At 38.5% G+C, this 26,778-nt stretch overlaps 1 protein-coding gene across 1 annotated transcript in view; it reads right to left on the reverse strand.

The window, feature by feature from the left end:
- The window catches only part of LOC123549116 (kinesin-like protein KIF28), a 463,589-nt gene that overhangs the window by 275,795 nt on the left and 161,016 nt on the right, over positions 1-26,778 (reverse strand). The window contains 2 exon segments of the mRNA XM_053545663.1: positions 8,073-8,179; positions 17,723-17,801. Of these exon segments, the coding sequence (XP_053401638.1) occupies positions 8,073-8,179; positions 17,723-17,801 (186 nt within the window).

The following is a 26,778-nucleotide window of genomic DNA, read 5'->3' on the forward strand; positions in this document are numbered from 1 at the left end:
ACGTAAAAGTCATCAAGACAAATATCCTGACCAAGTCTCATGAGTTTCAAACTTAAACTGTGGAATCAAAAACACTCACTAAAGTTAAGCAAGAGCCACTTCTTCAATGTCATCCTAAAACACTCACTAAAGTTAATCAAGGGCCACATCTCCAATGTCATTATCAAACACTCACAAAAGTTAAGCAAGGGCCACAACTCCAATGTCATCCTAAAACACTCACTAAAGTTAAGCAAAGGCCACATCTCCAATGTCATCCTAAAACAATCACTAAAGTTAAGCAAGGGCCACATCTCCAATGTCAGTATCAAACACTTACAAAAGTTAAGCAAGGACCACAACTCCAATGTCATTATCAAATACTCAATAAAGTTAAGCAAAGGCCACACCTCCAATGCCATCCTAAAATACTCACTGAAGTTTAGCAAGGGCCACACCTCTAATGTCATCCTAAAACACTCACAAAAAGTTAAGCAAGGGCCACAACTCCAATGTCATCCTAAAACACTCACTTAAAGTTAAGCAAGGGCTACACCTTCACTGTCATCCTAAAACAAATACTTAAAGATGTGTCACAAAATAAAATTAATGTATTCTTTTGTATTTCCATCATGGTAATTACACATGGTTGCATGAAAAAAATGAGAAATAGCAAGTATCTCGTTACAAATTGACAGTGACATATATTAGACCAAGACAATGTGTTTAATAAATAATAAGAAGTGGCATTCAATAAAAGCTTGATGCCCCCCCGGTGGCATCCTTGTCGATACAAAGCAACCTAAGTCCAAAACAAGGTCAAGGTTAAACTGAGGTCGGGTGATGTTTGAAGATGAGAAATGGTCATAGGTTACTGTAAGTGTATTAATATTAGCGGAGTACTAATTTTCGCGCTATTAGCGGGATCGGGCATGCACTAATTCATGTCTAGCGCTAATATTAGACTGAAATGAAAGGCTTTCCTAATAAAAAGTAACATTTATCGTATTGAAAATATCGTAATTACAATGCAATAGAACACAGAGAAGTACACATTTATTGTGTAAATATGACAATAACTGCATTCCTAACAAATATGCTGCTGACAGTTTTGAATAGAATTATTAAACTTGTTTGAACGTTAGTGCAAAAGTCATGTATTTTTAAATTAAGTTGCATATTTTTTTATCTTCGCCATTGTTCGTAAACATCGTGTATAACACCTTCGGAGTAGATCGCCAGTTTTTCTGGTCGCGCTAATTACGAGTGTCACCATAACATTTTACTGCTTTGAAAACCATGTGTGAATTTGAAAACAAACAATTATCACCATTCTGCACTGTATACAAGTACAAAGTTACAGTATACAGATTAACACTGATCTAAACAAATGTAGATTTTATGTCATACTTTAGACCTATGCATGCTTATTTGCAGGCCAGGGGCCGTATTCATAAAGCATCAATAAGTAAGTTTTTACTTAAGTTGAAGATTTAACTTGTTTGTGGTGATTTCAGCTTAAGTCTAAGTAAAAGACTGAAGTTCTATTCATAAAACAGCTTAAACTTAAGATACGTAAGTAATGACTTAAGTCAGAAAAAAAATGGCGTCGTGAGTACGATTAAAGTGTTGTTTTTCAGATAAAAGCACTTTAAACATAATTGTGCATGTTGTATCTGTCTGAAATTAATGTTTTTTGGGGGGTTTTTTTTAAGTTTTCATCCACAATAAAAGTCAAGAATTACTTATTAAGTTATTTTATGAATAACAAATATACTTAAGTAAAATAAATTTCATACCTAAGTAATACTTAAGTAAATAATCAATTTCTTATATTTAAAGGCCCGGTCACACCGCCCGAACTTTGTTGGAGCGTTCCTTCAACAGTAGGGAGAGGGGGCGGAATTTAGACAACGCTCGTCACCGCGCACAAAATGGGAAAAAAATAGAAAACACGGGCGTTGCCTTAGAGGTGCACCGCTGAAGCCGGCGTTGCTTTAGCGTTGGTTTAGCGGTGACGCCAGCGTTGATAGAGCGGCGTTCCGCGCATGCGTGCGTTGGCTCGGCGGGGTTTTAAAGTTGGTTTAAAGTTGGGGCCAGCCTCTGTACAACTTCATCAAACATGGCTGGTGGCATCCTCATGAAGTGCTGGAAGGCTCGTGGATCCTCATTCCTCAGCTCCACCATCAGCTTGTCATACAGTCCATGTTCAGGCCTTCTCAGTATCCACTGTCTGACCCACACAACTCTGTCTCTCCTTCTTCTCTCTCTTCTCCTTCTGTCAACAGCTTGTTGCAATCTGAGGAGGTTCTGATTCTGCTGCTGGACTAGTGCACCAATCAAAGCAAGTCTCTCAGCATCCATGGTAGTACAGTTTTAATGTAACTTTGAGCAAATTCGATATAAATGAGGTCTGCACTCAACGGCAGCTCAATTCCAAATGGGCTCCTGGTCCATTTCTCCCCGTATTTATAGCCAAATTCTGGTCCCGCTCCGACACCTCCATACCAACGCCAAACCAAAGTTCATCACCGCAATGGACCGCTGCTTCAACGCCCGACACCGTTCCAGCAATCCCGTGTCCACTCGTAAAATGCTTACAACCGCTCCACCAAAGTTTGTGCAACGTTTAATCACCGCCCGGGCAAAGCTGGCGAAGCAGCGGTGGTCCAGCGTTCAAGATTTCTGCGTTGGCCTAGCGGACCCAAGCGTCCACGAACTTGCGTCTAGCGGTGCCAAACTTGACTGGGCATTGTTAGAGCGGTAGTGAACTTTGCCGGAGCGGAAAATTGCCCGCTCCTCACGGCTCGCAATATTTTGTGCAGCTCAAAACTTTCGGAGCAGTAGGAGGGACCATCAGCGGTGGCCGAGCGTATACGGCGTTGCCTTAACGGGGACCAACTTCTGTTAAACGGTGGTGAACGGTAACGAGCGGTGATGAAATTTTCTCACCCCTCCAGGAACGCTCCAACAAAGTTCGGTCGGTGTGACCGGGCCTTAAGATGCTTTATGAATATGGCCCCAGGTCGATTTCATTACAAACACCAGTCAGCCGCCAGTCATTTAGTATTGTACAGTTTTTCACACTCTGATGGGCAGTTATAATCCAGATTGCTTGAATAGGTTTCATTCGCCATTCCTTATTACATCGGAAATTGGTGTTTCAGATACCGTCAATTTGTTATTTTAGCGCTGCTGGTACTTCGCTAAAACAAGTACGTGCTAATAAGTTGCAACTACTCAATTTAAGGCGTTTGTGCTAAAATTTAGCTGCGCTAATATAAGTACACTTACAGTACATCTGCATTAGTATCAAGTCATTCTAGTATATTGCTAGACGAAACGGTCCCATTTGGTTAACCTACGGACGTACGAATGCATGGACGGACGGACGAACAGACAGGGCAATCAATATACGCCTCCCGCATCAGTAGATGCTGGGGGCATAAAAATATTATTAAACTGTTTATAAAAGAGAGTTAAGAGGAACAACACATCAAACACCGGGTATAGTTTACTGATTTAATAATATCTACTGGTTTTGGTCATATAAATACCTTCATCAGGATGTATTATAAAATATATTATTATATTAAATTAAACAAGCAAATTCGATGAATTGGTATCCCCCGCCGAAAGGGTTTGTGGTGAGGAATGGCAAAAAAATATATCCGGCAAAAAGTTAAGGATGTTAATAAGAAGCAAATAATTTCATTAGTCAAAATCAATTTAACAGAAAACAAATGTTTAATTAAAGAGTACATAATAAATGTATGATACTTTGATCCTGACTAAAGAATTTATTTTGAATGGGATATGCTTACTGTAATAAGCTTAGCTTTTAAAATTAAATGCAGTTAATTAAAATATGAGCTTGAAGTTTAACTGGAACGAAATATTGTCTTTGAGTGGTTTGGCACCATGTGTTGTTGTTTAACATGTACATTTGAACTTAAAAAAAACAGATGTCCTTATGAGAACACTGGTAAGATATCTTGAACATGACTGAGGGCAAGGCTTGTGCAGTCACAACTTAACATGTTGAAGGTTTGAACATTTAAAAAAAAAAAAAAAAAAAAGGAAAGGAAATATATATATGTATATATATTTATTTTTTAAGGGTGTGGGGGTGCGGGGGAACGGGAGAGGAAACAAAATTTCACATGTTGATTATAAGTATTGATGGAAAATTAAAAATGAAAAACAAGAGGGTCATGATGACCCTGGATTGCTCACCAGAGTAATATGAGCTACATGTTTCTAATGTCAAACTGATGATTTTTAGAGATTTTTTGGAAGATTTTCTGATGTACAATCAAGTAACCCCTGGGGCAGGGCCAATTTTACCCTGGGGGTCATGATTTGAACACAGTTTGTAGAAGTCTACTAGGAAATGTTACATCTAGGCCTTCTGGTTTATTTTAAGCAAATTTATGAAGATTTCCCTATGTACAATCAAGTAACCCCCTGGGGCTGGGTCAATTTGACCCTGTGGGGGGGGGGGGGGTCAAGATTTGAACCAATTTTGTAGAGGTCCACTAGGCAATGCTACATGTCAAATATCTAAGCTGCAGGCCTTCTGGTTTATTTTTAGAAAATTTTGAAGATTTTCCGATGTACAATCAAGTAACCCCTGGGGCTGGGTCAATTTGACCCTGGGGGGACAAGATTTGAACCAGTTTTGTATAGGTCCATTAGGCAATGCTACATGTCAAATATCTAAGCTCTAGGCCTTCTGGTTTATTTTTAGAAAATTTTGAAGATTTTTCTATGTACAATCAAGTAACCCCATGGGGCAGGGTCAATTTGACCCCGGGGGTCATGATTTGAACAAATTTTGTAGAAGTCTACTAGGCAATGCTACATGTCAAATATCTAAGATCTAGGCCTTCTGGTTTATTTTTAGAAATTTTTTGAAGATTTTCCTATTTAAAATCAAGTGACCCCTGGAGCGGGGTCAATTTTGACCCAGGGGTCATGATTTGAACAAATTTTGTAGAGGTCCACTAGGCAATGCTACATGTCAAATATCTAAGCTCTAGGCCTTCTGGTTTATTTTTAGAAAATTTTGAAGATTTTTCTATGTACAATGAAGTAACCACATGGGGCGGGGTCATTTTGACCCTGGGGGTCATGATTTGAAAATTTTTTGTAGAAGTCTATTAGGCAATGCTACATGTCAAATACCTAAGATCTAGGCCTTTAGTTTATTTTTAGAAATTTTTTGAAGATTTTCCTATGTAAAATCAAGTGACCCCTGAAGTGGGGTCAATTTTGACCCCGGGGGTCATGATTTGAATAAAATTTGTACAGGTCCACTAGGCAATGCTACATGTGAAATATCTAAGCTCTAGGCCTTCTGGTTTATTTTTAGAAAATTTTTGAAGATTTTCCTATGTAAAATCAAGTGACCCCTGGGGCAGGGTCAATTTTGAAACTGGGGTCATGATTTGAACAAATTTTGTAGAGGTCTACTAGGTAATGCTACATGAGAAATATCTAAGCTCTAGGCCTTCTGGTTTATTTTTAGAAAATTTTTGAAGATTTTCCTATGTAAAATCAAGTGATCCATGGGGCGGGGTCAATTTTGACCCCGGGGTCATGATTTGAACAACTTCAGTAGAGGTCCACTAGTCAATGCTACAAGTCAAATATTCAAGCTCTAGGGCTTCTGGCTTTTGAGAAGAAGACTTTTAAAGATTTTCCTATGTAAAATCAAGTGACCCCTGGGGCGGGGTCAATTTTGACCCCGGGGTTACCCCGGGTGACCAAGGCAAGTGGGCGACCAGGTGTGGGTGCGCAACTATACATGTTTATAATAAATGTTCATAGAAAAGAATGAAAGAAATTTAATGAAATTCTGCCAAATGGCAAGTTTGTTATGTACAAATATGTGGATTTTTAGACAATTAAAGGGCAATAACTCTGCAGTTATAAAAGTAATCCAAACGAAATTGTGTGCGCACAACCACATTATAGTGCTCTAAATTCTGTTAAAGTTTCATAGTTCAAGGTCAAATATATCAAAAGTTATGATGCAGAAATTGCCGTATTTATAGTACCCTATATAGTTAACACTAGAAACTTCTAAGGGCCATAACTCGTGTTACTTGGGCAATCTGACTGAAACTTGACGGGCCGCAAGAACTCATAGTGGTGAACATGTATATGAAGTTTTAAATAAATATTCCCAACCATTTCCTAGATATGGCTCCGGACGGACGGAAGGATGGACGGACGGACGGACGGAAAGACGGACGGACGGACGGACAACGCCAAAACTATATCCCTCCGACTTTCGTCGGGGGATAATTAATGTAGCAGTATGCATAGTAATTGATGTATTAAGGTGATTTTAGACCATACTTTCTTTCTACAGTGCAAGATATTCATTTTTCTATGTTTTTAAAACTATACTCAAAAGAGAATGACTGAATAGTTTGCAGATGAAACTAGAGCTATCACTAAAGGTGATGAATGTACCCCCCGCATGCACTGACACAGTACATTGCAATTTGACGCACACAAGATTGCATAATTATGTGGACTGTATGTATATAGACTGTATGTATACAGTATAGTAACAAAAAACAAAGTCCCGTAACTATGCAGAATATTTATCTAAAAGAATGTAAAATGCACCATGCACAACTAGGGTTGGTACTGATCACTTGTGTGAAGTTTCATTATATTGTGTGCAAGGGTTTGGTAGATTAGGCACGCACAAGATTGCATATGCAGACTGTATGTAAACAAGAAACAAAGTCCCATAACTCCGCAATTTTTGTTGCTGAAAGAACCTAACATGCCCCATGCACAACTACTGTTGTTACTGATCACTTATGTGAAGTTTCATTAAACTGTGTCAAGGGGATGAGGAGAGATGGTGCGCACAAGATTGTGTCTATGTATATAGTATAGTAACAAAAAAACAAAGTCCCATAACTCTGCAAATTTTTTTTCTGAAAGAACCTAACATGCCCCATGCACAACTACTGTTGGTACTGATCACTTGTGTGATGTTTCATTAAATTGTGTCAAGGGGATGAGGAGAGATGGTGCGCACAAGATTGTGTCTATGTATATAGTATAGTAACAAAAAAACAAAGTCCTATAACTCTGCAATTTTTTTTTCTAAAAGAACCTAACATGCCCCATGCACAACTACTGCTGGTACTGATCACTTGTGTGAAGTTTTATTAAATTGTGTCAAGGGGATGAAGAGAGATGGTGCGCACAAGATTGTGTCTATGTATATAGTATAGTAACAAAAAAACAAAGTCCCATAACTCTGCAATTTTTTTTTCTAAAAGAACCTAACATGCCCCATGCACAACTACTGTTGGTACTGATCACTTGTGTGAAGTTTCATTAAATTCTGTCAAGGGGATAAGGAGAGATGGTGCGCACAAGATTGCGTCTACGGACAGACGGACAGACAGACAGACAGACAGACAGACAGACAACCTGAAACCAGTATACCCCCCCCTTACAACTTTGTTGTCGGGGGGTACAATAAATGAAAACACATTAATTCAGGAAGCACCTAGTTTTTCCACCAGTCATCTTGTAGAATAGCTGTATTATACCAGTACTATCCGGATTATTTGCAAAAAGTTCATGTTGGAGGAAAAAGTAGGTCACTAGGTTGTGGTGGGTCTTTAAGCAAGGGCCACACCTCCACTCATCCTAAAACACTCACTGAACTTATTGTTTTTGTTTTTTTGTTGGGTTTAATGTCACACCAACACAATTATAGGTCACATGGCGACTGTATCTCACTGAAATTAAGCAAGAGCCACACCTCTTCTGTCATTCTCAACCAATCACTCAAGTTAAGGAAGGGCCATACCTCAACAGTCATCCTAAAACCAAACACTTAAGTTAAGCAAGGGCCACACCTCAACTGTCATCCTTTAAACAATCACTAAAGTTAAGCAAGGGTCACACCTCAACTGTCATCCTTTAAACAATCACTAAAGTTATGCAAGGGTCACACCTCAAAGTTAAGCAAGGGTCACACCTCAACTGTCATTCTCAAACACTTAAGAAAGGTCCACATCTCAACTCTGGAAATAAGGATGAATACAGACCTTTGTGTCCCAGTTTTCTGCTGTCTCCTCATCTGCAATCATTTGTTGGTTTGCCACTAACTGAGCTCGAATCTCTTCTTCCATCTGTTTACGCATTTTTTCAATCTCTGAAAAATTCACTATTCTGATGACATCTAGTTAACATTTATGTACATTTGACTTAGAAAATTATTTATTTCTTATGATTTTAAATAAAAAGGGTTACAGTAAGAGACCACATAAACTGCATGAGCACAAAAAACAGTCCAAAGAGGTGTCCATGAACAGCTGGAATAAAACCAATCCTGCAACATTTTCACTAATGCTGTTCTGGGCCACCTGTGGTTTTCCTTTTTTTTTCTATTTTGTTACAACCACGAACATCATATTAGCCATCTTGTATCCTTAATATCACATAACACAACTTATAAACCATGTTATACAGCATTCTCACAAACTAAATTACAAGTATTGTTTACATCTGAATTTCAATGAAATGTATATGAAGTAAGAATGATAACAAGAACTGTCACAGGAGACAGCGCGCTCAACTATTTTGATGCTGGATAGTGAAACTGGATACATCTGAGGACACTGGAGCTGTCACTGGAGCGTTTACTGACTCCAATGGTGGATGAAGATATTGGACAATAGCTTGAGTCTGTGTCAAAAGTATTAAGTAATAAGAGAGATACAGATAAAGTGTATCAAAACATTAAATAAGTATAATTCTAACAAGGGGGCATAATTTATAAAATATTTGTGCAAGAGTGATGCACCTTGTGTCATCCGATGTGGGGATGATGTGGAACAGCTACTTTAAATTTGAATCAAATCCATATAGTAATAACTGAGATAGAGTGAAAGTGCACCAAAGTTTTAACCTAAAATTCTAAGTAAAGAGGGATAATTCAAGAAATGCTGGTGCTAGAGTTATGGTCCTTGTGTCATATGGTGATGACCTTAAATTCTAAGACAAGAGGTCCATGATGACTCTGAATCGCTCACCTGAGTAATATGAGCTACATGTTTAAAATGGCAAACTGATGCTAAAATATTAGCTAGGTCAGTAGGTCACATTCATGGTCAATGAAGGTCAGTTTTAAGGTGAATGTACAAAACTAAACATGTCATCTAAATTTCAACGCTGTATCTTAAACAAGAGGGCCATGATGGCCCTATATCGCTCACCTTTATCATTGCACTTAAGGACAAGTCTTCAAGGTCAAAAGATCATAACAGAAATCAATCAAAAGAATTATGAGAAAATATAGTTGAAATTTTCTTTAAGTAACTTTAAAAACAAGATTTGAAAACTTTTTGTAGAGGTCCACTAGGCAATGCTACATGTCAAATATCTAAGCTCTTCTGGTTTATTTTTAGATAATTTTGAAGATTTTTCTATGTACAATCAAGTAACCCCATGGGGCAGGGTCAATTTGACCCCAGGGGTCATGATTTGAATAAATTTTGTAAAAGTCTACTAGGCAATGCTACATGTCAAATATCTAAGATCTAGGCCTTCTGGTTTATTTTTAGAATTTTTTTTAAAGATTTTCCTATGTAAAATCAAGTGACCCCTAGGGCGGAGTCAATTTTGACCCCGGGGGACAAGGTTTGAACAAATTTTGTAGAGGTCCACTAGGCAATGCTACATGTCAAATATCTAGTCTCTAGGCCTTCTAGTTTATTTTTAGAAAAATTTTGAAGATTTTCCTATGTAAAATCAAGTGACCCCTGGGGGGGGGGGGTCAATTTTGACCCAGGGGGTCATGATATGAACAAATTTTGTAGAGGTCCACTAGGTAATGCTAAATGTGAAATATCTAAGCTCTAGGCCTTCTGGTTTATTTTTAGAAAACTTTTGAAGATTTTCCTATGTAAAGTCAAGTGACCCCTAGGGCGGGGTCAATTTTGACCCGGAGTCATGATTTGAACAATTTTAGTGGTGGTCCACTAGGCAATGCTACATGTCAAATATCTAAGCTCTAAGGCTTCTGGTTTTTGAGAAGAAGATTTTTTAAGATTTTCTTATGTAAAATCAAGTGACCCCTGGGGCGGGGTCAATTTTGACCCCGGGGTCATGATTTGAACAAACTTGGTAGAGGTCCACTAGGCAATGCTTCACACCAAATATCTAAGCTTTAGGGCTTCTGGTTTTTGAGAAGAAGATTTTTGAAGTTTTTCCTTTCGGTTGCCATAGCAACCAGTGTTCTGCATGGAATTCAATTCTTTGAACAATTTTGAAAGGGGGCCATCCAAGGAACATCCCTGTGAAGTTTCATCAAAATTGGCCTGTTGGTTTAGGAGGAGATGTTGTTTAAAGGAAAGTGTGGACGGACGGACGCCGGACGGTGAGCGATCACAATACCTCACCCTGAGCACTTTGTGCTCAGGTGAGCAAAAAAACAAGAAAGTAGGTCAGTAAGTAAAGGTCACAGTAAAGTGACCTCTAACTACTTGGGGTCATCAGGTAATTATAATTAAACAATCTAGGAAATATGATCTGATAACTTTTTAAGTATTTGTTCCTATATAACTCATATAACAAGAGGGCCAAGATGGCCCTAGGTTGCTCACCTGAGAAACACACCATAACAGTGTAAACATGTTTGACCTAGCGATTTCATAAAAACAAATATTCTAGCAGAATAACTCCAGCAGAATAGCTTTCCTTTGATTTGACATAGTGACCTAGTTTTTGACCCCACATAATCCAGATTCAAACCTGACATAAAGATCATCAAGATTAACATTCTGACTAAGTTTCATGAAAATAAAGTCAAAAATGTGGCCTCTAGAGTGTTAACAAGCTTTTCCTTTAATTTGACCCAGTGACCTAGTTTTTGACCCCGCCTGACCCAGATCTGAACATGACCTAACAAGCATCAAGATTAACATTCTGACCAATTTTCATTAAGATATGGTCATAAATGTGACCTCTGGAGTGTTAACTTGCTTTTCCTTTGATCTGACCTGGTGACCTACTTTTTTATCCAACATGACCCAGATTCAAACCTGACATAAAGATCATCAAGATTAACATTCTGACCAAGTTTCATGAAGAAATAGTCATAAATGCGGCCTTTACAGTGTTAACAAGCTTTTCCTTTAATTTGACCTTGTGACCTATTTTTTGACCCCAGATGACCCAATATCAGATACGTCAATACGACCTCTAAAATGTTAACAGTCAAATTGTCGGGCCAAAATTGTGACCTTTAGAGAGTTAACAAGCTTTTCCTTTGACCTGACCTGGTGACTTAGTTTTTGACCCCAGATACCCAAATATCGAACTCGTCCAAGATTTTCTTGAGGGTAACATTCTGACCAAGTTTCATTAAGATTGGGACAAACTGTGACCTCTAAAATGTTAACAGTCAAATTGTTGACGATGGACGATGGATGGACGATGGACACAGGGCCATCACAAAAGCTCACCTTGAGCACTTCGTGCTCAGGTGAGCTAAAAATATTGGTGCAAGAGTTATTGTACTTGTGTTATATGATGTGGATGATGATGTGGTACAACCGTTTAAAGTTTGAATCAAATATGTTTGGTAATAACATACATAAAGCGAAAGTGCATAAAAACTTTAAACTGAAATTTAAAATAACAAGAGGGCCATGAAGGCCTTGTATCACTTACCTGACCTATTGACCTAAAGATCATCAAGATTAACATTCTAACCAAGTTTCATTAAGATATGGCCATAAATGCAGTCCTTAAAGTGTTAACTAGCATTTCCTTTGATTTGACCCAGTGACCTGGTTTTTGACCCCACATGACCCAGATTCAAACTTGACCTAAAGATCATCAAGATTAACATTCTCACTACCGTAGATACCCATGTATAATGTGCAGTTTTTTGACCCCCTGGGACCACCCCCGAATTGTGGGTGCGCATAATACACAGGTATAGACAATTTTCCAACTTCAAAACAAGTTTGTTACCGATGTTCACCATTTTGGTAAAGGGAAACTACTCCCCACGCTTACTGTCTCCGCTAAAATCTAAGATTGCCGTTACGTTCCGTAAAAGATCGAACTGTTTATTTTTCTTTCAAACAAAATTAATTTCATATAAATTTAAAAGTATTTTGATGAAAGAAATGTTTATAAATCACAAAAATTATGATACGAATTAAAGATCGAGAATTATCTTTAACCGAGTTCAAACTGTGAACAACATAATTGACACGAGGTGACACGTTAATTGCTGGTAATTACTGGCTATTTGATCGTGACAAAAAGACTATCACACCTTTTGTTATCAGTTTGAATTGAGAAGCTCATGTCATTTTGAAAGATACCATTCCGAAATATTGAATCAGTTGCTATTTATTTATTCAAAATAGTGAATTAAAAAAGGTAAAACAACAAATATAACAATATTTATTGGTTTTATTTTCGAGAAAACAAAAATCGATAGTACCGCAAGACTGATGCTGCTCTCCGCCGCGGAGACAAAATTTATTACCGGTGTCGATGTAAACTCTACTTTCGTTTTCCATCCACCTCAAAATTGACCAAAAATGTTTTTTTCCCCAGGATTTTGGGCTAAGATCGGGGGTGCTCATTATACATGGGTATCTACGGTAAGTTTCATGAAGATATAGTCATAAATGTAGCCTCTAGTGCGTTAACAAGATTTTCCTTTGATTTAACCTAGTGACTTAGTTTTTGACCCCACCTGACCCAGATTTAATCTTGACCTATAGATCATCAAGATTAACATTTTGACCAAGTTTCATTGAGACACGGTCATAAACGTGGCCTCTACAGTGTTAACAAGCTTTTCCTTTGATTTGACCTGGTGACCTAGTCTTTAATCCTACATGACCCAGATTCAAACTGAACCTTTAGACCATAAAGACTAACATTCTGACCAAAATTCATGATGATACAGTTATAAATGTGGCCTCTACAGTGTTAACAAGCTTTTCCTCTGATTTGACCTAGTGACCTAGTTTTTGACCCCAGATGACCCAATATCAAACTTGCCAAAGAATTTATTGAGTGTATTATTCTCACCAAGTTTCATTAAGATTGGGCCAAAATTGTGACCTCTAGTGTTAAGAGGCTTTTCCTTTGATTTAACCTCGTGACCTGATTTTTGACCACAGATGACCCAATATCGAACTCGTCAAAGATTTTATTGAGGGTAACATTCTGACCAAGTTTTATTAAGATTGGGCCAAAATTGTGACCTCAAGAGTGTTAACAAGCTTTTCCTTTGATTTGACCTTGTGACCTAGTTTTTTTACCCCAGATAACCCAATATTAAACTTGTCCAAGATTTTATTGAGACTAACATTCTGACCAAGTTTCATTAAGATTGGGCCAAAATTGTGACCTCTACAGTGTTAACAAACTTTTCCTTTGATTTGACCGCGTGACCTAGCTTTTGACCCCAGATGACCCAATTTCAAACTGGTCTAAGATTTTATTGAGAGTAACATTCTGACCAAGTTTCATTAAGATTGGGCCAAAATTGTGACCTCTAGAATGTTCAAAGTCAAATTGTTGATGACGGATGGACGACGGACACAGGACGATCACAAAAGCTCACCTTGGAGCACATCGTGCTCAGGTGAGCTAAAAGGGGAATAACTCATAAAATACAGGTGTCAGTTATGGCCCTTGTGTCAAATGATCCAGGTGATGATGATGAACAAGTATTTTAAGTTTGAATCAAATCCCTTCTGAAATAACGGAGATATAGTGAAAATGCATCAAAATTATTATAAAATTCAAAGTAAAAAGGAGGCATAATTCATGAAAAATTGGTGCCAGAATTATGGACCTTAAGTCATATGATGTGGGTGATGATGTGAAACAACTATACAAATCCATTTAGTAACAAGAGCCCGAGAACATGAAATGCCCCCCTTTATGCATTCAGTAATTGCACAAGGAACAGAAATTAATTGCTCACTGTAAAACAAAAGTTCTACTGTTCTGGTTCAATGCGACCTTGACCTTTGACCTCACAATCAACAGAGGTCATTATGTTGGTCATGATCAGGCTCCCTATTAAGGTTCGTGATCTGGAAAGGATTTAACTGTTCCAGATCAATGTGACCTTGACCTTTGGCCTACCAACCTCAAAATCTACAGGGTCATCTACTGGTCCTGACCAATCTCCCTATCAAGTTTCCTGATCCTAGGCCCAAGCATTCGCAAGTAATTGTCTGGAAACGGTTTAACTGTTCCAGGTCACTGTCACCTTGACCTTTGACCTCAAAATCAATAGGGGTCATCTGCTGGTCATGATTAAACTCTCTATTAACTTTCATGATCCTTGGCCCAAGCGTTCTTGAGTTATCATCCGGAAACCATTTAACTGTTCCTGGCCAATGTGACCTTGAATGACCTCAAAATATATAGGGGTCATCTGCTGGTCATGACCAACCTCACTATCAATTTTCCTGATCCTAGGCCAAAGCGTTCTTGAGTTATTGTACGGAAAACGTTCTACTGTTCCTGGTCACTGTGACCTTGACCTTTAACCTACTGATTTCAAAATCAATAGAGGTCATCTGCTGGTGATGACCAACCTCCCTATCAACTTTCACGATCCTATGCCCAAGCATTCTTGAGTTATCATCCAGAAATCATTTAACTGTTCCAGGTCACTGTGACCTTGATCTCTGACCTACTGGCCTCAAAATCAATAAGGGTCATCTGCTGGTCATGGCCAACCTCCCTATCAGCTTTAATGATCCTAGGCCCAAGCGTTCTTGAGTTATCATACGGAAACAGTTTAACTATTCAGAGTCACTGTGACCTTGACCTTTGGCATACTGATCTCAAAATCAATAGGGGTCATCTGCTAATGATGACCAACCTCCCTTTCAACTTTCATGATCTTAGGTTCAAGCGTTCTTAAGTTATCATCCAGAAACAGATTGGTCTACATACCAACAGACCGACCGAAAACAGTATACCCCTCCTTCTTCAAAATGGGGCATAATAACTGAGTTAAAGTGTAAATGCACCAAACTTCAACTTGAAATTCTAAGTAAAAAGTGGAGAAAATTTATGAAATAATGGTGCAAGAGTTATGTCCCTTATGCCATTTGATGTGGGTGATGATGAGGAATAACTATTTTAAGTTTGAAGCAAATCCATCAAGTAATAACAAAGACAAGAGGACCATGATGGTCCTAAATCGCTCACCTGTTCCCACATGACCCAGTTTTGAGTATGACGTCATTTTTTCTATTATTTGACATAGTCACCTAGTTTTTGAGCTCATGTGACCCAGTTTTGAATTTGATCTAGATATCATCAAGATAAAAATTCTGACCAATTTTCATGAAGATCCATTGAAAAATATGGCCTCTAGAGAGGTCACAAGGTTTTTCTATTATTCGACCTATTGACCTAGTTTTCAAAGGTACGTGACCCTGTTTTAGACATGACCTAGATATCATCAAGATGAACATTCTCACTAATTTTCATGAAGATCTCATGAAAAATATGGCCTCTAGAGAGGTCACAAGGTTTTTCTATTTTTAAACCTACTGGCCTAGTTTTTGACCATACCTGACCCAGTTTCGAACTTGACCTAGATACCATCAAGATGAATATTCAGACCAATTTTCATGAAGATCTAGTGAAAAATATGGCCTCTAGAGAGGTCAAAAGATTTTTCTAATTTTAGACCTACTGACCTAGTTTTTGATCGCAGCTGACCCAGTTTCAAACTTGACCTATATATCATCAAGATGAACAGTCAGACCAACTTTCATACACATCCCATGAAAAATATGGCCTCTAGAGAGGTCACAAGGTTTTTTCATTATTTGACCTACTGACCTACTTTTTGACGGCACGTGACCCAGTTTCGAAACTGACCTAGATATCATCATGATGAACATTCTGACCAATTTTTATGAAGATCAATTCAAAAGTATGGCCTCTAAAGAGGTCACAAGGTTTTTCTATTTTTAGACCTACTGACCTAGCTTTTGACCGCACGTCACCCAGTTTCGAACTTGACCTAGATATCATCAAGATGAACATTCAGACCAACTTTCATACAGATCCCATGAAAAATATGGCCTTTAGAGAGGTCACAATGTTTTTCTATTATTTGACCTACTGACCTAGTTTTTGACCGCACGTGACCCAGTTTCGAACTTGACCTAGATATCATCAAGGTGAACATTCTGACCAATTTTCATAAAGACCCCATGAAAAATGTGACCTCTAAAGTGGTCACAAGGTTTTTCTATTATTTGACCTACTGACCTAGCTTTTGATGGCACGTAACCTAGTTTCGAACTTGACCTAGATATCATCAAGGTGAACATTCTGACCACTTTTCATGAAGATCTTGTGAAATATATAGCCTCTAGAGAGGTCACAAGGTTTTTCTATTTTTAGACCTACTGACCTAGTTTTTGACCGCACGTGATGCAGTTTCGAACCTGACCTAGATATCATCAAGGTGAACATTCTGACCAATTTTCATAAAGACCCCATGAAAAATGTGACTTCTAGAGTGGTCACAAGGTTTTTCTATTATTTGACCTATTGACCTAGTTTTTGAAGGCACGTAACCGAGTTTCGAATTTGACCTAGATATCATCAAGGTGAACATTCTGACAAATTTGCATGAAGATCTTGTGAAATATATGGCCTCTAGAGAGGTCACAAGGTTTTTCTATTTTTAGACCTACTGACCTAGTTTTTGACCGCATGTAACCCAGTTTCGAACTTGACCTAGATATCATCAAGATGAACAGTCTGACCAATTTTCATAAAGACCCCATGAAAAATGTGACCTCTAGAGTGGTCACAAGGTTTTTCTATTATTTGACCTACTGACCTAGTTTTTGAAGGCACGTAACCGAGTTTCGAACTTGACCTAGATATCATCAAGGTGAACATTCCGACCAATTTTCATGAAGATCTTGTGAAATATATGGCCTCTAGAGAGGTCACAAGGTTTTTCTATTTTTAGACCTACTGACCTAGTTTTTCACCGAACATGACCCAGTTTCGAACCTAGATATCATCAAGGTGAACATTCTGACCAATTTTCATAAAGACTCCATGAAAAATGTGACCTCTAGAGTGGTCACAAGCAAAAGTTTACGCACGGACGGACGGACGACGGAGCTGCGCGATCACAAAAGCTCACCTTGTCACTTTGTGACAGGTGAGCTAATAAAACGCATCAAATCTTTAACCAAAGTGCAGACGCTGAAGGACGCCAATGCCAGGTTGAGAAGGATAGCTTTCCATACTTAGTATAGTCGTGCACCAAAATTAACCTTAAATTCTAAGTAAAAGGGGGCATAATTCATGAAAAATTGCTGCTAGAGTTATGGACCTTGTTTCATAAGTTTGAATCAAATCCATTTAGGTGTAACTTAGATAAGATAGAGTGAAAGTGCATCAAAACATTAACCTGAATGGAAAAGGAAAAGGGGGATAATTCATGAAATATTGGTGTGAGAGTTATGCCCCTTGTTCCATATGATGTGGGTGATGATGAGAAATAACTATCTAAAGTTTAAAACAAATTCATCCGGATATTACAAAGATAAAGAGAAAGTGCATCAAAACTTTAACCAAGGTGCAGACGTGGAAAGACGCCGATGCTGATGCCATACTTCATACAGTTGAGCTAAAAAGTGTTGTTTAAACAACCAACCTTCTGGTGACATGCCAGCTGCATTCTGCACAATAACACCTCCACTCTCCATTGCTTTCTTTAATCTTTCATTCTCTTCCTGTACAAAATATCATCAAGATAATATATAAATATAGGGAAAAGTGACCACGCCCTCTGGCGGCCTTGTTTTTTTTGACAAATCAAAATAATTTGAACAATCTTGGTAGAGGGTCACACAAGGACCATTTGTGTAAAATTATTCTAAAATCGGGCAAGCAGTTTAACACAAGAAGATTTTTAGTTTCCACTATATACATATAGGGAAAAGTGACCACGCCTTCTGGCGGCCATGTTTTTTTACGAATCGGTATAATTTGAACAATCTTAGTAGAGGGTGACATAAAGACTATTTGTGTGAAATGATTTCAAAATTGGAACATCGGTTTAGAAGGAGAAGTCATTTGAAGATTTTTCTATTTTTAGCTCTGGCGGCCCCTATGTGCAACCAAGCGGAACCGTTTGAACAACTTTAGTAGAGGACCATCCAAGGAACATCCATACTAAGTTTCAATAAAATCCATTCCGTGGTTATGGAGAAGATGTCTTTTAAACACAATTGTTGACGGCGGATGACTTGACGCACGGATGCACGCACGACGGACACAGCGTGATCACAATACCTCACCATGAGCAATTTGTGCTCAGGTGAGCTAAAAATGGAATGAAATACATAATTATGAAAGGGAATTATCCATAAAGAAAATTCCCAAACATGTTTTAATTGGGTCGATACAACATATGCTCGTAATGTTTGATATATATATATACAATGTTATTTCATATCCAGGTATGGATCAGGACAATAAATGTGACCTAAAAGATTTTACGGACTGGACTGAAAAGATCAAAGTTGACTTTTCACTAGTCCAACTCGTGACAAAATTATCACTTTCATTTCATTTCAGTCTGTTATTACTTCCAACTGAGCCACATCTGGAAATAGGCGTAATCATTGGTGATTCACATCTGAACATAAATTGTAAGTTCCAGAGTGTAAAAAAACCAGAAATATTTTAATTTGCTGTATGTAATATATACATTTATCTTGTGAACAGAAACGTTCTTTAGTATGTTTTGCATAAACCTGTAGAAAAACAGCTATTAAATACATGCATGAACATTTAAAATCGTGCTTGATTTTTCTACCTAGTTTTATCCTGGGTGTTCATTAAAGAACAAGCACACAAGAATAGATGTAACTAGAAGATGCAATTGTAGACAAGCACATGTCTCCCCCAGTGCCTAGTCATAATAGGCAATAAGTCAATAGGGGGCAGGAGTGAAAGTCAAAGAGACACTGATAGTTTTCTGCAACAGAAATCATCTATTTGGCATGTTCAATCATCCTATGAAATTTCAACATTCTGGGTCAAGTGGTTCTCAAGTTATTGTTAGGAAAGATTTTTCCATGCTCAGGCCCTGTGACCCCGACCTTTGAACAAGAGACCCCAAAATATCTACTCTGCATGTCCAATCATCCTATGAAGCTTCAACATTCTGGGTCAGGCAGTTCTCGAGTTATTGATCGGAAAGATTTTTCCATGTTCATGCCTCTATGACCTTGACCTTAGCTCAAGTGACCCCAAAAACGATAAGGGTCATCTACTCTGTAAGTCCTACCATCCTATGAAGGTTTGTAAGTTCTGGTTCAAACAATTCTCAAGTTAATGATCGGAAACTGTTTTCAATGCTCTTGTCCCTTAGACCTTGACTTTTGATCAAATGACCCAAATATTAATTGGTGTCATCTACTCTACATATGTCCATCATCCTATGAAGTTTCAACATTCTGGGTCAAGTGGTTCTCAAGTTATTGATCGGATATTGCTTTCCATGTTCAGGCCCCTGTGCCCTTGACCTTTGATCTAGTAACCACAAAATAATAGGATCATCTACTCTGTAACTTTGAAGTTTGAAGTTTCTAGGCTAAATGGTTCTCAAGTTACTGATCAAAAATGAAGTGTGAAGGACAGATTGCCCCTGTGACCTTGACCCTTGCTGGAGTGATCCCAAAAACAATAGGGGTCATCTACATAAGTCTTATCACCCTATAAAGTTTGATGGTTCTAGTTCAAATGGTTCTCAAATTACTGACCGGAAATGGATTTTCATGTTCTGGCTGCTGTGACCTTGACCTTTAATAGAATGACCCCAAAATCAATAAGGGTCATCTACTCTGCACGTCCAATCATCCTATAAAGTTCCAACATTCTGGGTCAAGTGGTTCTGAAGTTATTGACTGGAAATGGTTTTCCATGTTCAGGCCCCTGTGTCCTTGACCTTTGATGGATTGACCCAAAAAACAATAGGAGTTGTCTACTCTATAAGCTCTGCCACCCTATGAAGTTTGAAGGGTCTAGGTTAAATGGTTCTCCAGTCATTGATCGTAAATGAAGTGTGACAGACAGAGGGCAAGATGGACAGGGCAAAAACAATATGTCTCCCCAAATGGGGATGGGGTGGGGGTAAGACATAACAAGAGGGCAATGATGGCCCTGTATCACTCACCTGAGACCCATTGCTCAAAATGATATGATCAAGTTTTGACCACTATGTGACAGGTGAGCTAAAAAGATCTCTCCCCAAAAATATTTTGCTTTCAAATGTTGTAATTTATTGTTAGACTCTTGTAAAAATACAAATAATACTGAGCTAATACACTTAGCCAGAGACGGATGCTACCCATTAACTGTTATCTGATTCTTGTACATGACAGCAAATGGAATGCGCCAACAGTGACATAGTAAAGCTGTGACGTCACCAATGTAGGTAAGCAAAAATTTCATGAATTCCCATCACATGCCTCAGAGATGTTATAATGGAGTCCCATCAGGTGACTCAGGGATGTTGCAGAGAAAGTTTGGATGTTACAGAGAGTCCCATCAGATGACTCATGGATGTTACAGAGACAATTTTGTGAATTCCAATCACATGCCTCAGGGATGCTATGGTGGAGTCCCATCAGGTGACTAAGGGATGTTACAGAGTAAGTTTTGTGGGGATCAATAACGTGACTCAGGGATATTACAAAGTAAGTTTGGTGGAGTCCCATCATGTGCCTCAGGGATGTTTCACAATAAGTTTGGTGGGGATGGATAGTGACTCAGTGATGTTACAGTGTAAGGATGGTGGGTATCAATAAAGTGACTCAAGGATGTGACAGAGGAAGTTTTGTGAATTCCAATCAGGTGACTCAGGGATGTTACAGAGTAAGGATGGTGGAGATAGATAAAGTGACTCAGTGATGTTACAGAGTGAAGTTGGTGGGGATCGATAAAGTGACTCAAGAATGTTACTAAGTAAGGATGATGGGGATTGGTAAAGTGACTCAGTGTTGTTCACAAGTAAAGTTGGTGGGGACAGATAAAGTGACTCAGTGATGTTACAGTGTAAGGATGGTGGGTATCAATAAAGTGACTCAAGGATGTTACAGAGAAAGTTTTGTGAATTCCAATCAGGTGACTCAGGGATGTTACAGAGTAAGGATGGTGGAGATAGATAAAGTGACTCAGTGATGTTACAGAGTAAAGTTGGTGGGATCGATAAAGTGACTCAAGAATGTTACTAAGTAAGGATGATGGGGATTGGTAAAATGACTCAGTGTTGTTCCCAAGTAAAGTTGGTGGGGACAGATAAAGTGACTCAGTGATGTTACAACATATGGTTGGTGGAGTCCAATCAGGAGACTCAGAGATGTTACACAGTAACTTTGGTTGGGATCGATAAGTGACTCAGTGATGTTACTGAGTAAGGAAGATGGAAATTGGTAAAGCAACTCAGGGATGCTACCAAGTAAAGTTGGTGTGGACTGATAAAGTGACTCAGTAATGTTACAGTGTAAGGATAGTGGGTATCAATAAAGTGACACAAGGATGTTACAGAGGAAGTTTTGTGAATTCCGATCAGGAACTCAGGAATGTTACAGAGTAAGGATGGTGGAGATAGATAAAGTGACTCAGTGATGTTACAGAGTAAAGTTGGTGGGGATTGATAAAGTGACTCAAGAATGTTACAAAGTAAAGATAATGGAGATTGGTAAAATGACTCAGTGTTGTTCCCAAGTAAAGTTGTTGGGAACTGATAAAGTGACTCAGTGATGTTACAGCGTAAGGTTGGTGGAGTCCCATCAGTGACTCAGTGATGTTAAAGAGTAAGGTTGGTGGAGATCGATAAAGTGATTCAGGGATGGTACAGAGTAGCGATAGTGGAGATCAATAAAGTGACTTAGGGATGTTACAGCATAAGGATGGTGGAGTCTGATAAATGACTCAAGGATGTTACAGAGTAAGGATGATAGGAATTGATATTTTTAGGTAGTTTATTTATTTATTTGTTTATTCATTTGGGTTTTACGGCACACCAACACAGTATAGGTTATATATTATATGGCGCCAAACAGGACTACAAATTTTGGTTTCACATCTCATTTACATCAAAATAAAAAACATGAGGAATGGAATCAAAATTTGCATACCTGCTGGAATCACAGAGTTACAGCAAAACCAAGTGTTAAGACCCTATTAGTCGCCTCTTATGATCATGCAAGGGTATGGCAGCAGTTCCAATTCTTTTCATACACAGCTCGTCTCAGAACCACATAGGGCTCAATAAGGTAGGGATCGACAAAGTGACTCAGGGATGTTACAGAGTACAGTTTGTGGGGATCAATAAAGTGACTCATTGATGTTACAGCGTAAGGTTGGTGGAGTCCCATCAGGTGACTCAGGGATGTTACAGAGTGAAGTTGGAAGAGATCGATAAAGTGACTCAGGGATGTTACAGTGCAAGGATGGTGGAGATTGAAAGTGACTCAGGGATGTTACAGTGTAAGGATGGTGGGATAGATAAAGTGACTCAGTGATGTTACAGAGTAAGGATGGTGGGGATCAATATGAAGTGACTCAGTGATGTTACAGAGTAAAGTTGGTGGGGATCAATAACATGACTCAGAGATGTTACAGAGTAAGGATGTTGGGGATCAATAAAGTGACTCAGTGATGTTACAGAGTAAGGATGGTGGGGATCAATAAAGTGACTCAGTGATGTTACAACATATGGTTGGTGGAGTCCAATCAGGAGACTCAGAGATGTTACACAGTAACTTTGGTTGGGATCGATAAGTGACTCAGTGATGTTACTGAGTAAGGAAGATGGAAATTGGTAAAGCAACTCAGGGATGCTACCAAGTAAAGTTGGTGTGGACTGATAAAGTGACTCAGTAATGTTACAGTGTAAGGATAGTGGGTATCAATAAAGTGACACAAGGATGTTACAGAGGAAGTTTTGTGAATTCCGATCAGGAACTCAGGAATGTTACAGAGTAAGGATGGTGGAGATAGATAAAGTGACTCAGTGATGTTACAGAGTAAAGTTGGTGGGGATTGATAAAGTGACTCAAGAATGTTACAAAGTAAAGATAATGGAGATTGGTAAAATGACTCAGTGTTGTTCCCAAGTAAAGTTGTTGGGAACTGATAAAGTGACTCAGTGATGTTACAGCGTAAGGTTGGTGGAGTCCCATCAGGTGACTCAGTGATGTTAAAGAGTAAGGTTGGTGGAGATCGATAAAGTGATTCAGGGATGGTACAGAGTAGCGATAGTGGAGATCAATAAAGTGACTTAGGGATGTTACAGCATAAGGATGGTGGAGTCTGATAAATGACTCAAGGATGTTACAGAGTAAGGATGATAGGAATTGATATTTTTAGGTAGTTTATTTATTTATTTGTTTATTCATTTGGGTTTTACGGCACACCAACACAGTATAGGTTATATATTATATGGCGCCAAACAGGACTACAAATTTTGGTTTCACATCTCATTTACATCAAAATAAAAAACATGAGGAATGGAATCAAAATTTGCATACCTGCTGGAATCACAGAGTTACAGCAAAACCAAGTGTTAAGACCCTATTAGTCGCCTCTTATGATCATGCAAGGGTATGGCAGCAGTTCCAATTCTTTTCATACACAGCTCGTCTCAGAACCACATAGGGCTCAATAAGGTAGGGATCGACAAAGTGACTCAGGGATGTTACAGAGTACAGTTTGTGGGGATCAATAAAGTGACTCATTGATGTTACAGCGTAAGGTTGGTGGAGTCCCATCAGGTGACTCAGGGATGTTACAGAGTGAAGTTGGAAGAGATCGATAAAGTGACTCAGGGATGTTACAGTGCAAGGATGGTGGAGATTGAAAGTGACTCAGGGATGTTACAGTGTAAGGATGGTGGATAGATAAAGTGACTCAGTGATGTTACAGAGTAAGGATGGTGGGGATCATAATGAAGTGACTCAGTGATGTTACAGAGTAAAGTTGGTGGGGATCAATAACATGACTCAGAGATGTTACAGAGTAAGGATGTTGGGGATCAATAAAGTGACTCAGTGATGTTACAGAGTAAGGATGGTGGGGATCAATAAAGTGACTCAGTGATGTTACAGAGTAAAATTGGTGGGGATTAATAAAGTGACTCAGGGATGTTACAGAGTAAGGATGGTGGGGATCAATTAAGTGACTTAGGGATGTTACAGAGTAATGATGGTGGGGATCGATTACATGACTCTGGGATGTTACAGAATATAAGGATGGTGGGGATCAATAAAGTGACTCAGGGATGTTATGTAGTAAAGTTGGTGGGGATCGATAAAGTGACTCAGTGATGTTACAGCGTAAGGTCGGTAGAGTCCCATCAGGTGACTCAGGGATGTTACAGAATAAAGTTGGTGAAGATTGATAAAGTGACTCAGGGATGTTACAGAGTAAAGTTGGTGGGGATCAATAAAGTGACTCAATGATGTTAAAGCATAAGGTTGGTGGAGTCCCATCAAGTGACTCAGGGATGTTACAGAGTAAAGTTGGTGGAAATCAATAAAGTGACTCAGGGATGTTACAGAGTAAGGATGTGGAGATCGATGAAGTGACTCAGGGATGTTACAGAGTAAAGTTGGTGGGGATCAACAAAGTGACTCAGGAATGTTACATAGTTAGGATGGTGGAGAAAGATAATGTGAATCAGGGATGTTACAGAGTAAAGTTGGTGGGGATTGCTTAAATGACATAAGGATGTTACGGAGTAAAGTTGGTGGGTACCGATAAAGTGACTCATCGATGTTACAGAGTAAAGTTGGTGGGTACTGATAAAGTGACACAGGGATGTTACAGAGTAAGATTGGTTGAGTCACATCAGGTCACTTATGCTAATCAGAAACAGGCTGAGCTAAAGGCATATCCACCTATACCACTAGAGGCTGGCTGAGCTTCAGGTATAACAATCGTATTATACCAATCAATGACTCAGTGAATTGAAGGTATACCCACCTATACCAATCACAGACTGGCTGAGCTGAATGTGAACCTTTACTAATCAGAGTCTGGCTAAACTGAAAGTATCCCCACTTTTATCAATCAGACATTGACTGAGCTGAAAGTATGCCAAACTATACTAAAAGTCTGGCTGAGCTGAAGGTATACAAACATATACTTTTCAGAGGTTCACCGAGTTGAAGGTATAAATACCTATAATAATAATAGACTTGTTCAGGTGAATATATACATACCTATACCAATTACAGATAGCTGAACTGAAGGTATACACACCTATACCAATCACAGACTGGCTGAGATAAAGGTATAACCACCTATAATGATCAAAGACATGTTCATACACCAAAACCAACCAAATACTGGTAGGATGAAGGTTTACACACAAAAACCAACCACATACTGGTGAGCAGAAGGTATACACACCAATACCAACCACATACCAAGGGCGTAGGAGCTGGGGCAGCAGGGGCGGCACTCGCTGCCCCAATAATTCGAGGAGCGGCGAAATGCCGAACTCGTAAATTTTCAAAAAAGACAGAAAATATACAGCCAATTGTAAATTTATCATGAAGTGCATCGGCGACTGATATGTGCATAGAACCTTATCATATCGTTGACACCTTGCTAAATCGCTTTTAAATCGCTGAACTGAAAGTATTCCCACTTTTATCAATCAGACATTGACTGAGCTGAAAGTATGCCGAACTATACTAAAAGTCTGGCTGAGCTGAAGGCATACAAACATATACTTTTCAGGCTAAATCGCTTTGGTGACAGGGTATTGTACAAAATCGATAATCCGCAACAACCAAGGTCACTGTATTTTCATGCCCCGCAGACTCGGATTAAAGGCGATAAATTAATGAAAGTTAATCGGTAGTTAATTGCTTACTGCCGAACAGATTATAGACACTTGCAATTAATGTTGTGTCTCAAATACTACCGAGAAAGGTAAATACCTTGAGTAAAACACAAACGCAAATTGGCATCTTTAGATGTCTTTTCATAGAATATATTAAATTAAACATTTTTGACACTTAAACATATTATTTGAAATATCAAAGAAACCAATCATAATGATTAAACTCAATGCATCAGATATAGAAAAATCATCATAGATTGTACAGATCTACTTACATTAACAAGTATTACTGCTTTAACATAAGAATGGAAAAGGCCAATCAGCCTCAAAATTTTGCGTTTCCAAAGCGATCATTCCGTAAAAAATTAAGAACCCTGAACTCCGTTCATTCAACCCTCAATGGTTCAGCGTATTTCCATGGATTCACTATGATGAGGTAAATATTTACTGTAAAATATACGATTATATTAGGTCTACTGTACATTTGGGATCTGTTGTACTATTTGTTTGTACTATTTTGATTGATGTATGTTTTTTTTTATAAAACTTTGTCAATTAAATGTACTACTCATCATTGTAAATATAATTGTGGAAATAAATACAGTTTAAACCAAAGCCTCAGGATGCTTTTAAATAAATGCTGCCATGCATATTACAGATTACAATACGTGACAAAAATATTTCACCAGATATTCAAAATGTTTTAAGTTACTGAATCCACTCATATTAGGAGTTCATACATATCTATGCATTTATTTTCAGTGCAAAGATCTGGCGTTCTGCTTCATCTGTACATCAGCTATGAAAAAAGGCAAAATCGCTAACTCAAAGGCCAAGTCTGCGTT

Source organism: Mercenaria mercenaria, chromosome 6, assembly GCF_021730395.1.
Source record: "Mercenaria mercenaria strain notata chromosome 6, MADL_Memer_1, whole genome shotgun sequence".
NCBI lineage: Eukaryota > Metazoa > Mollusca > Bivalvia > Venerida > Veneridae > Mercenaria > Mercenaria mercenaria.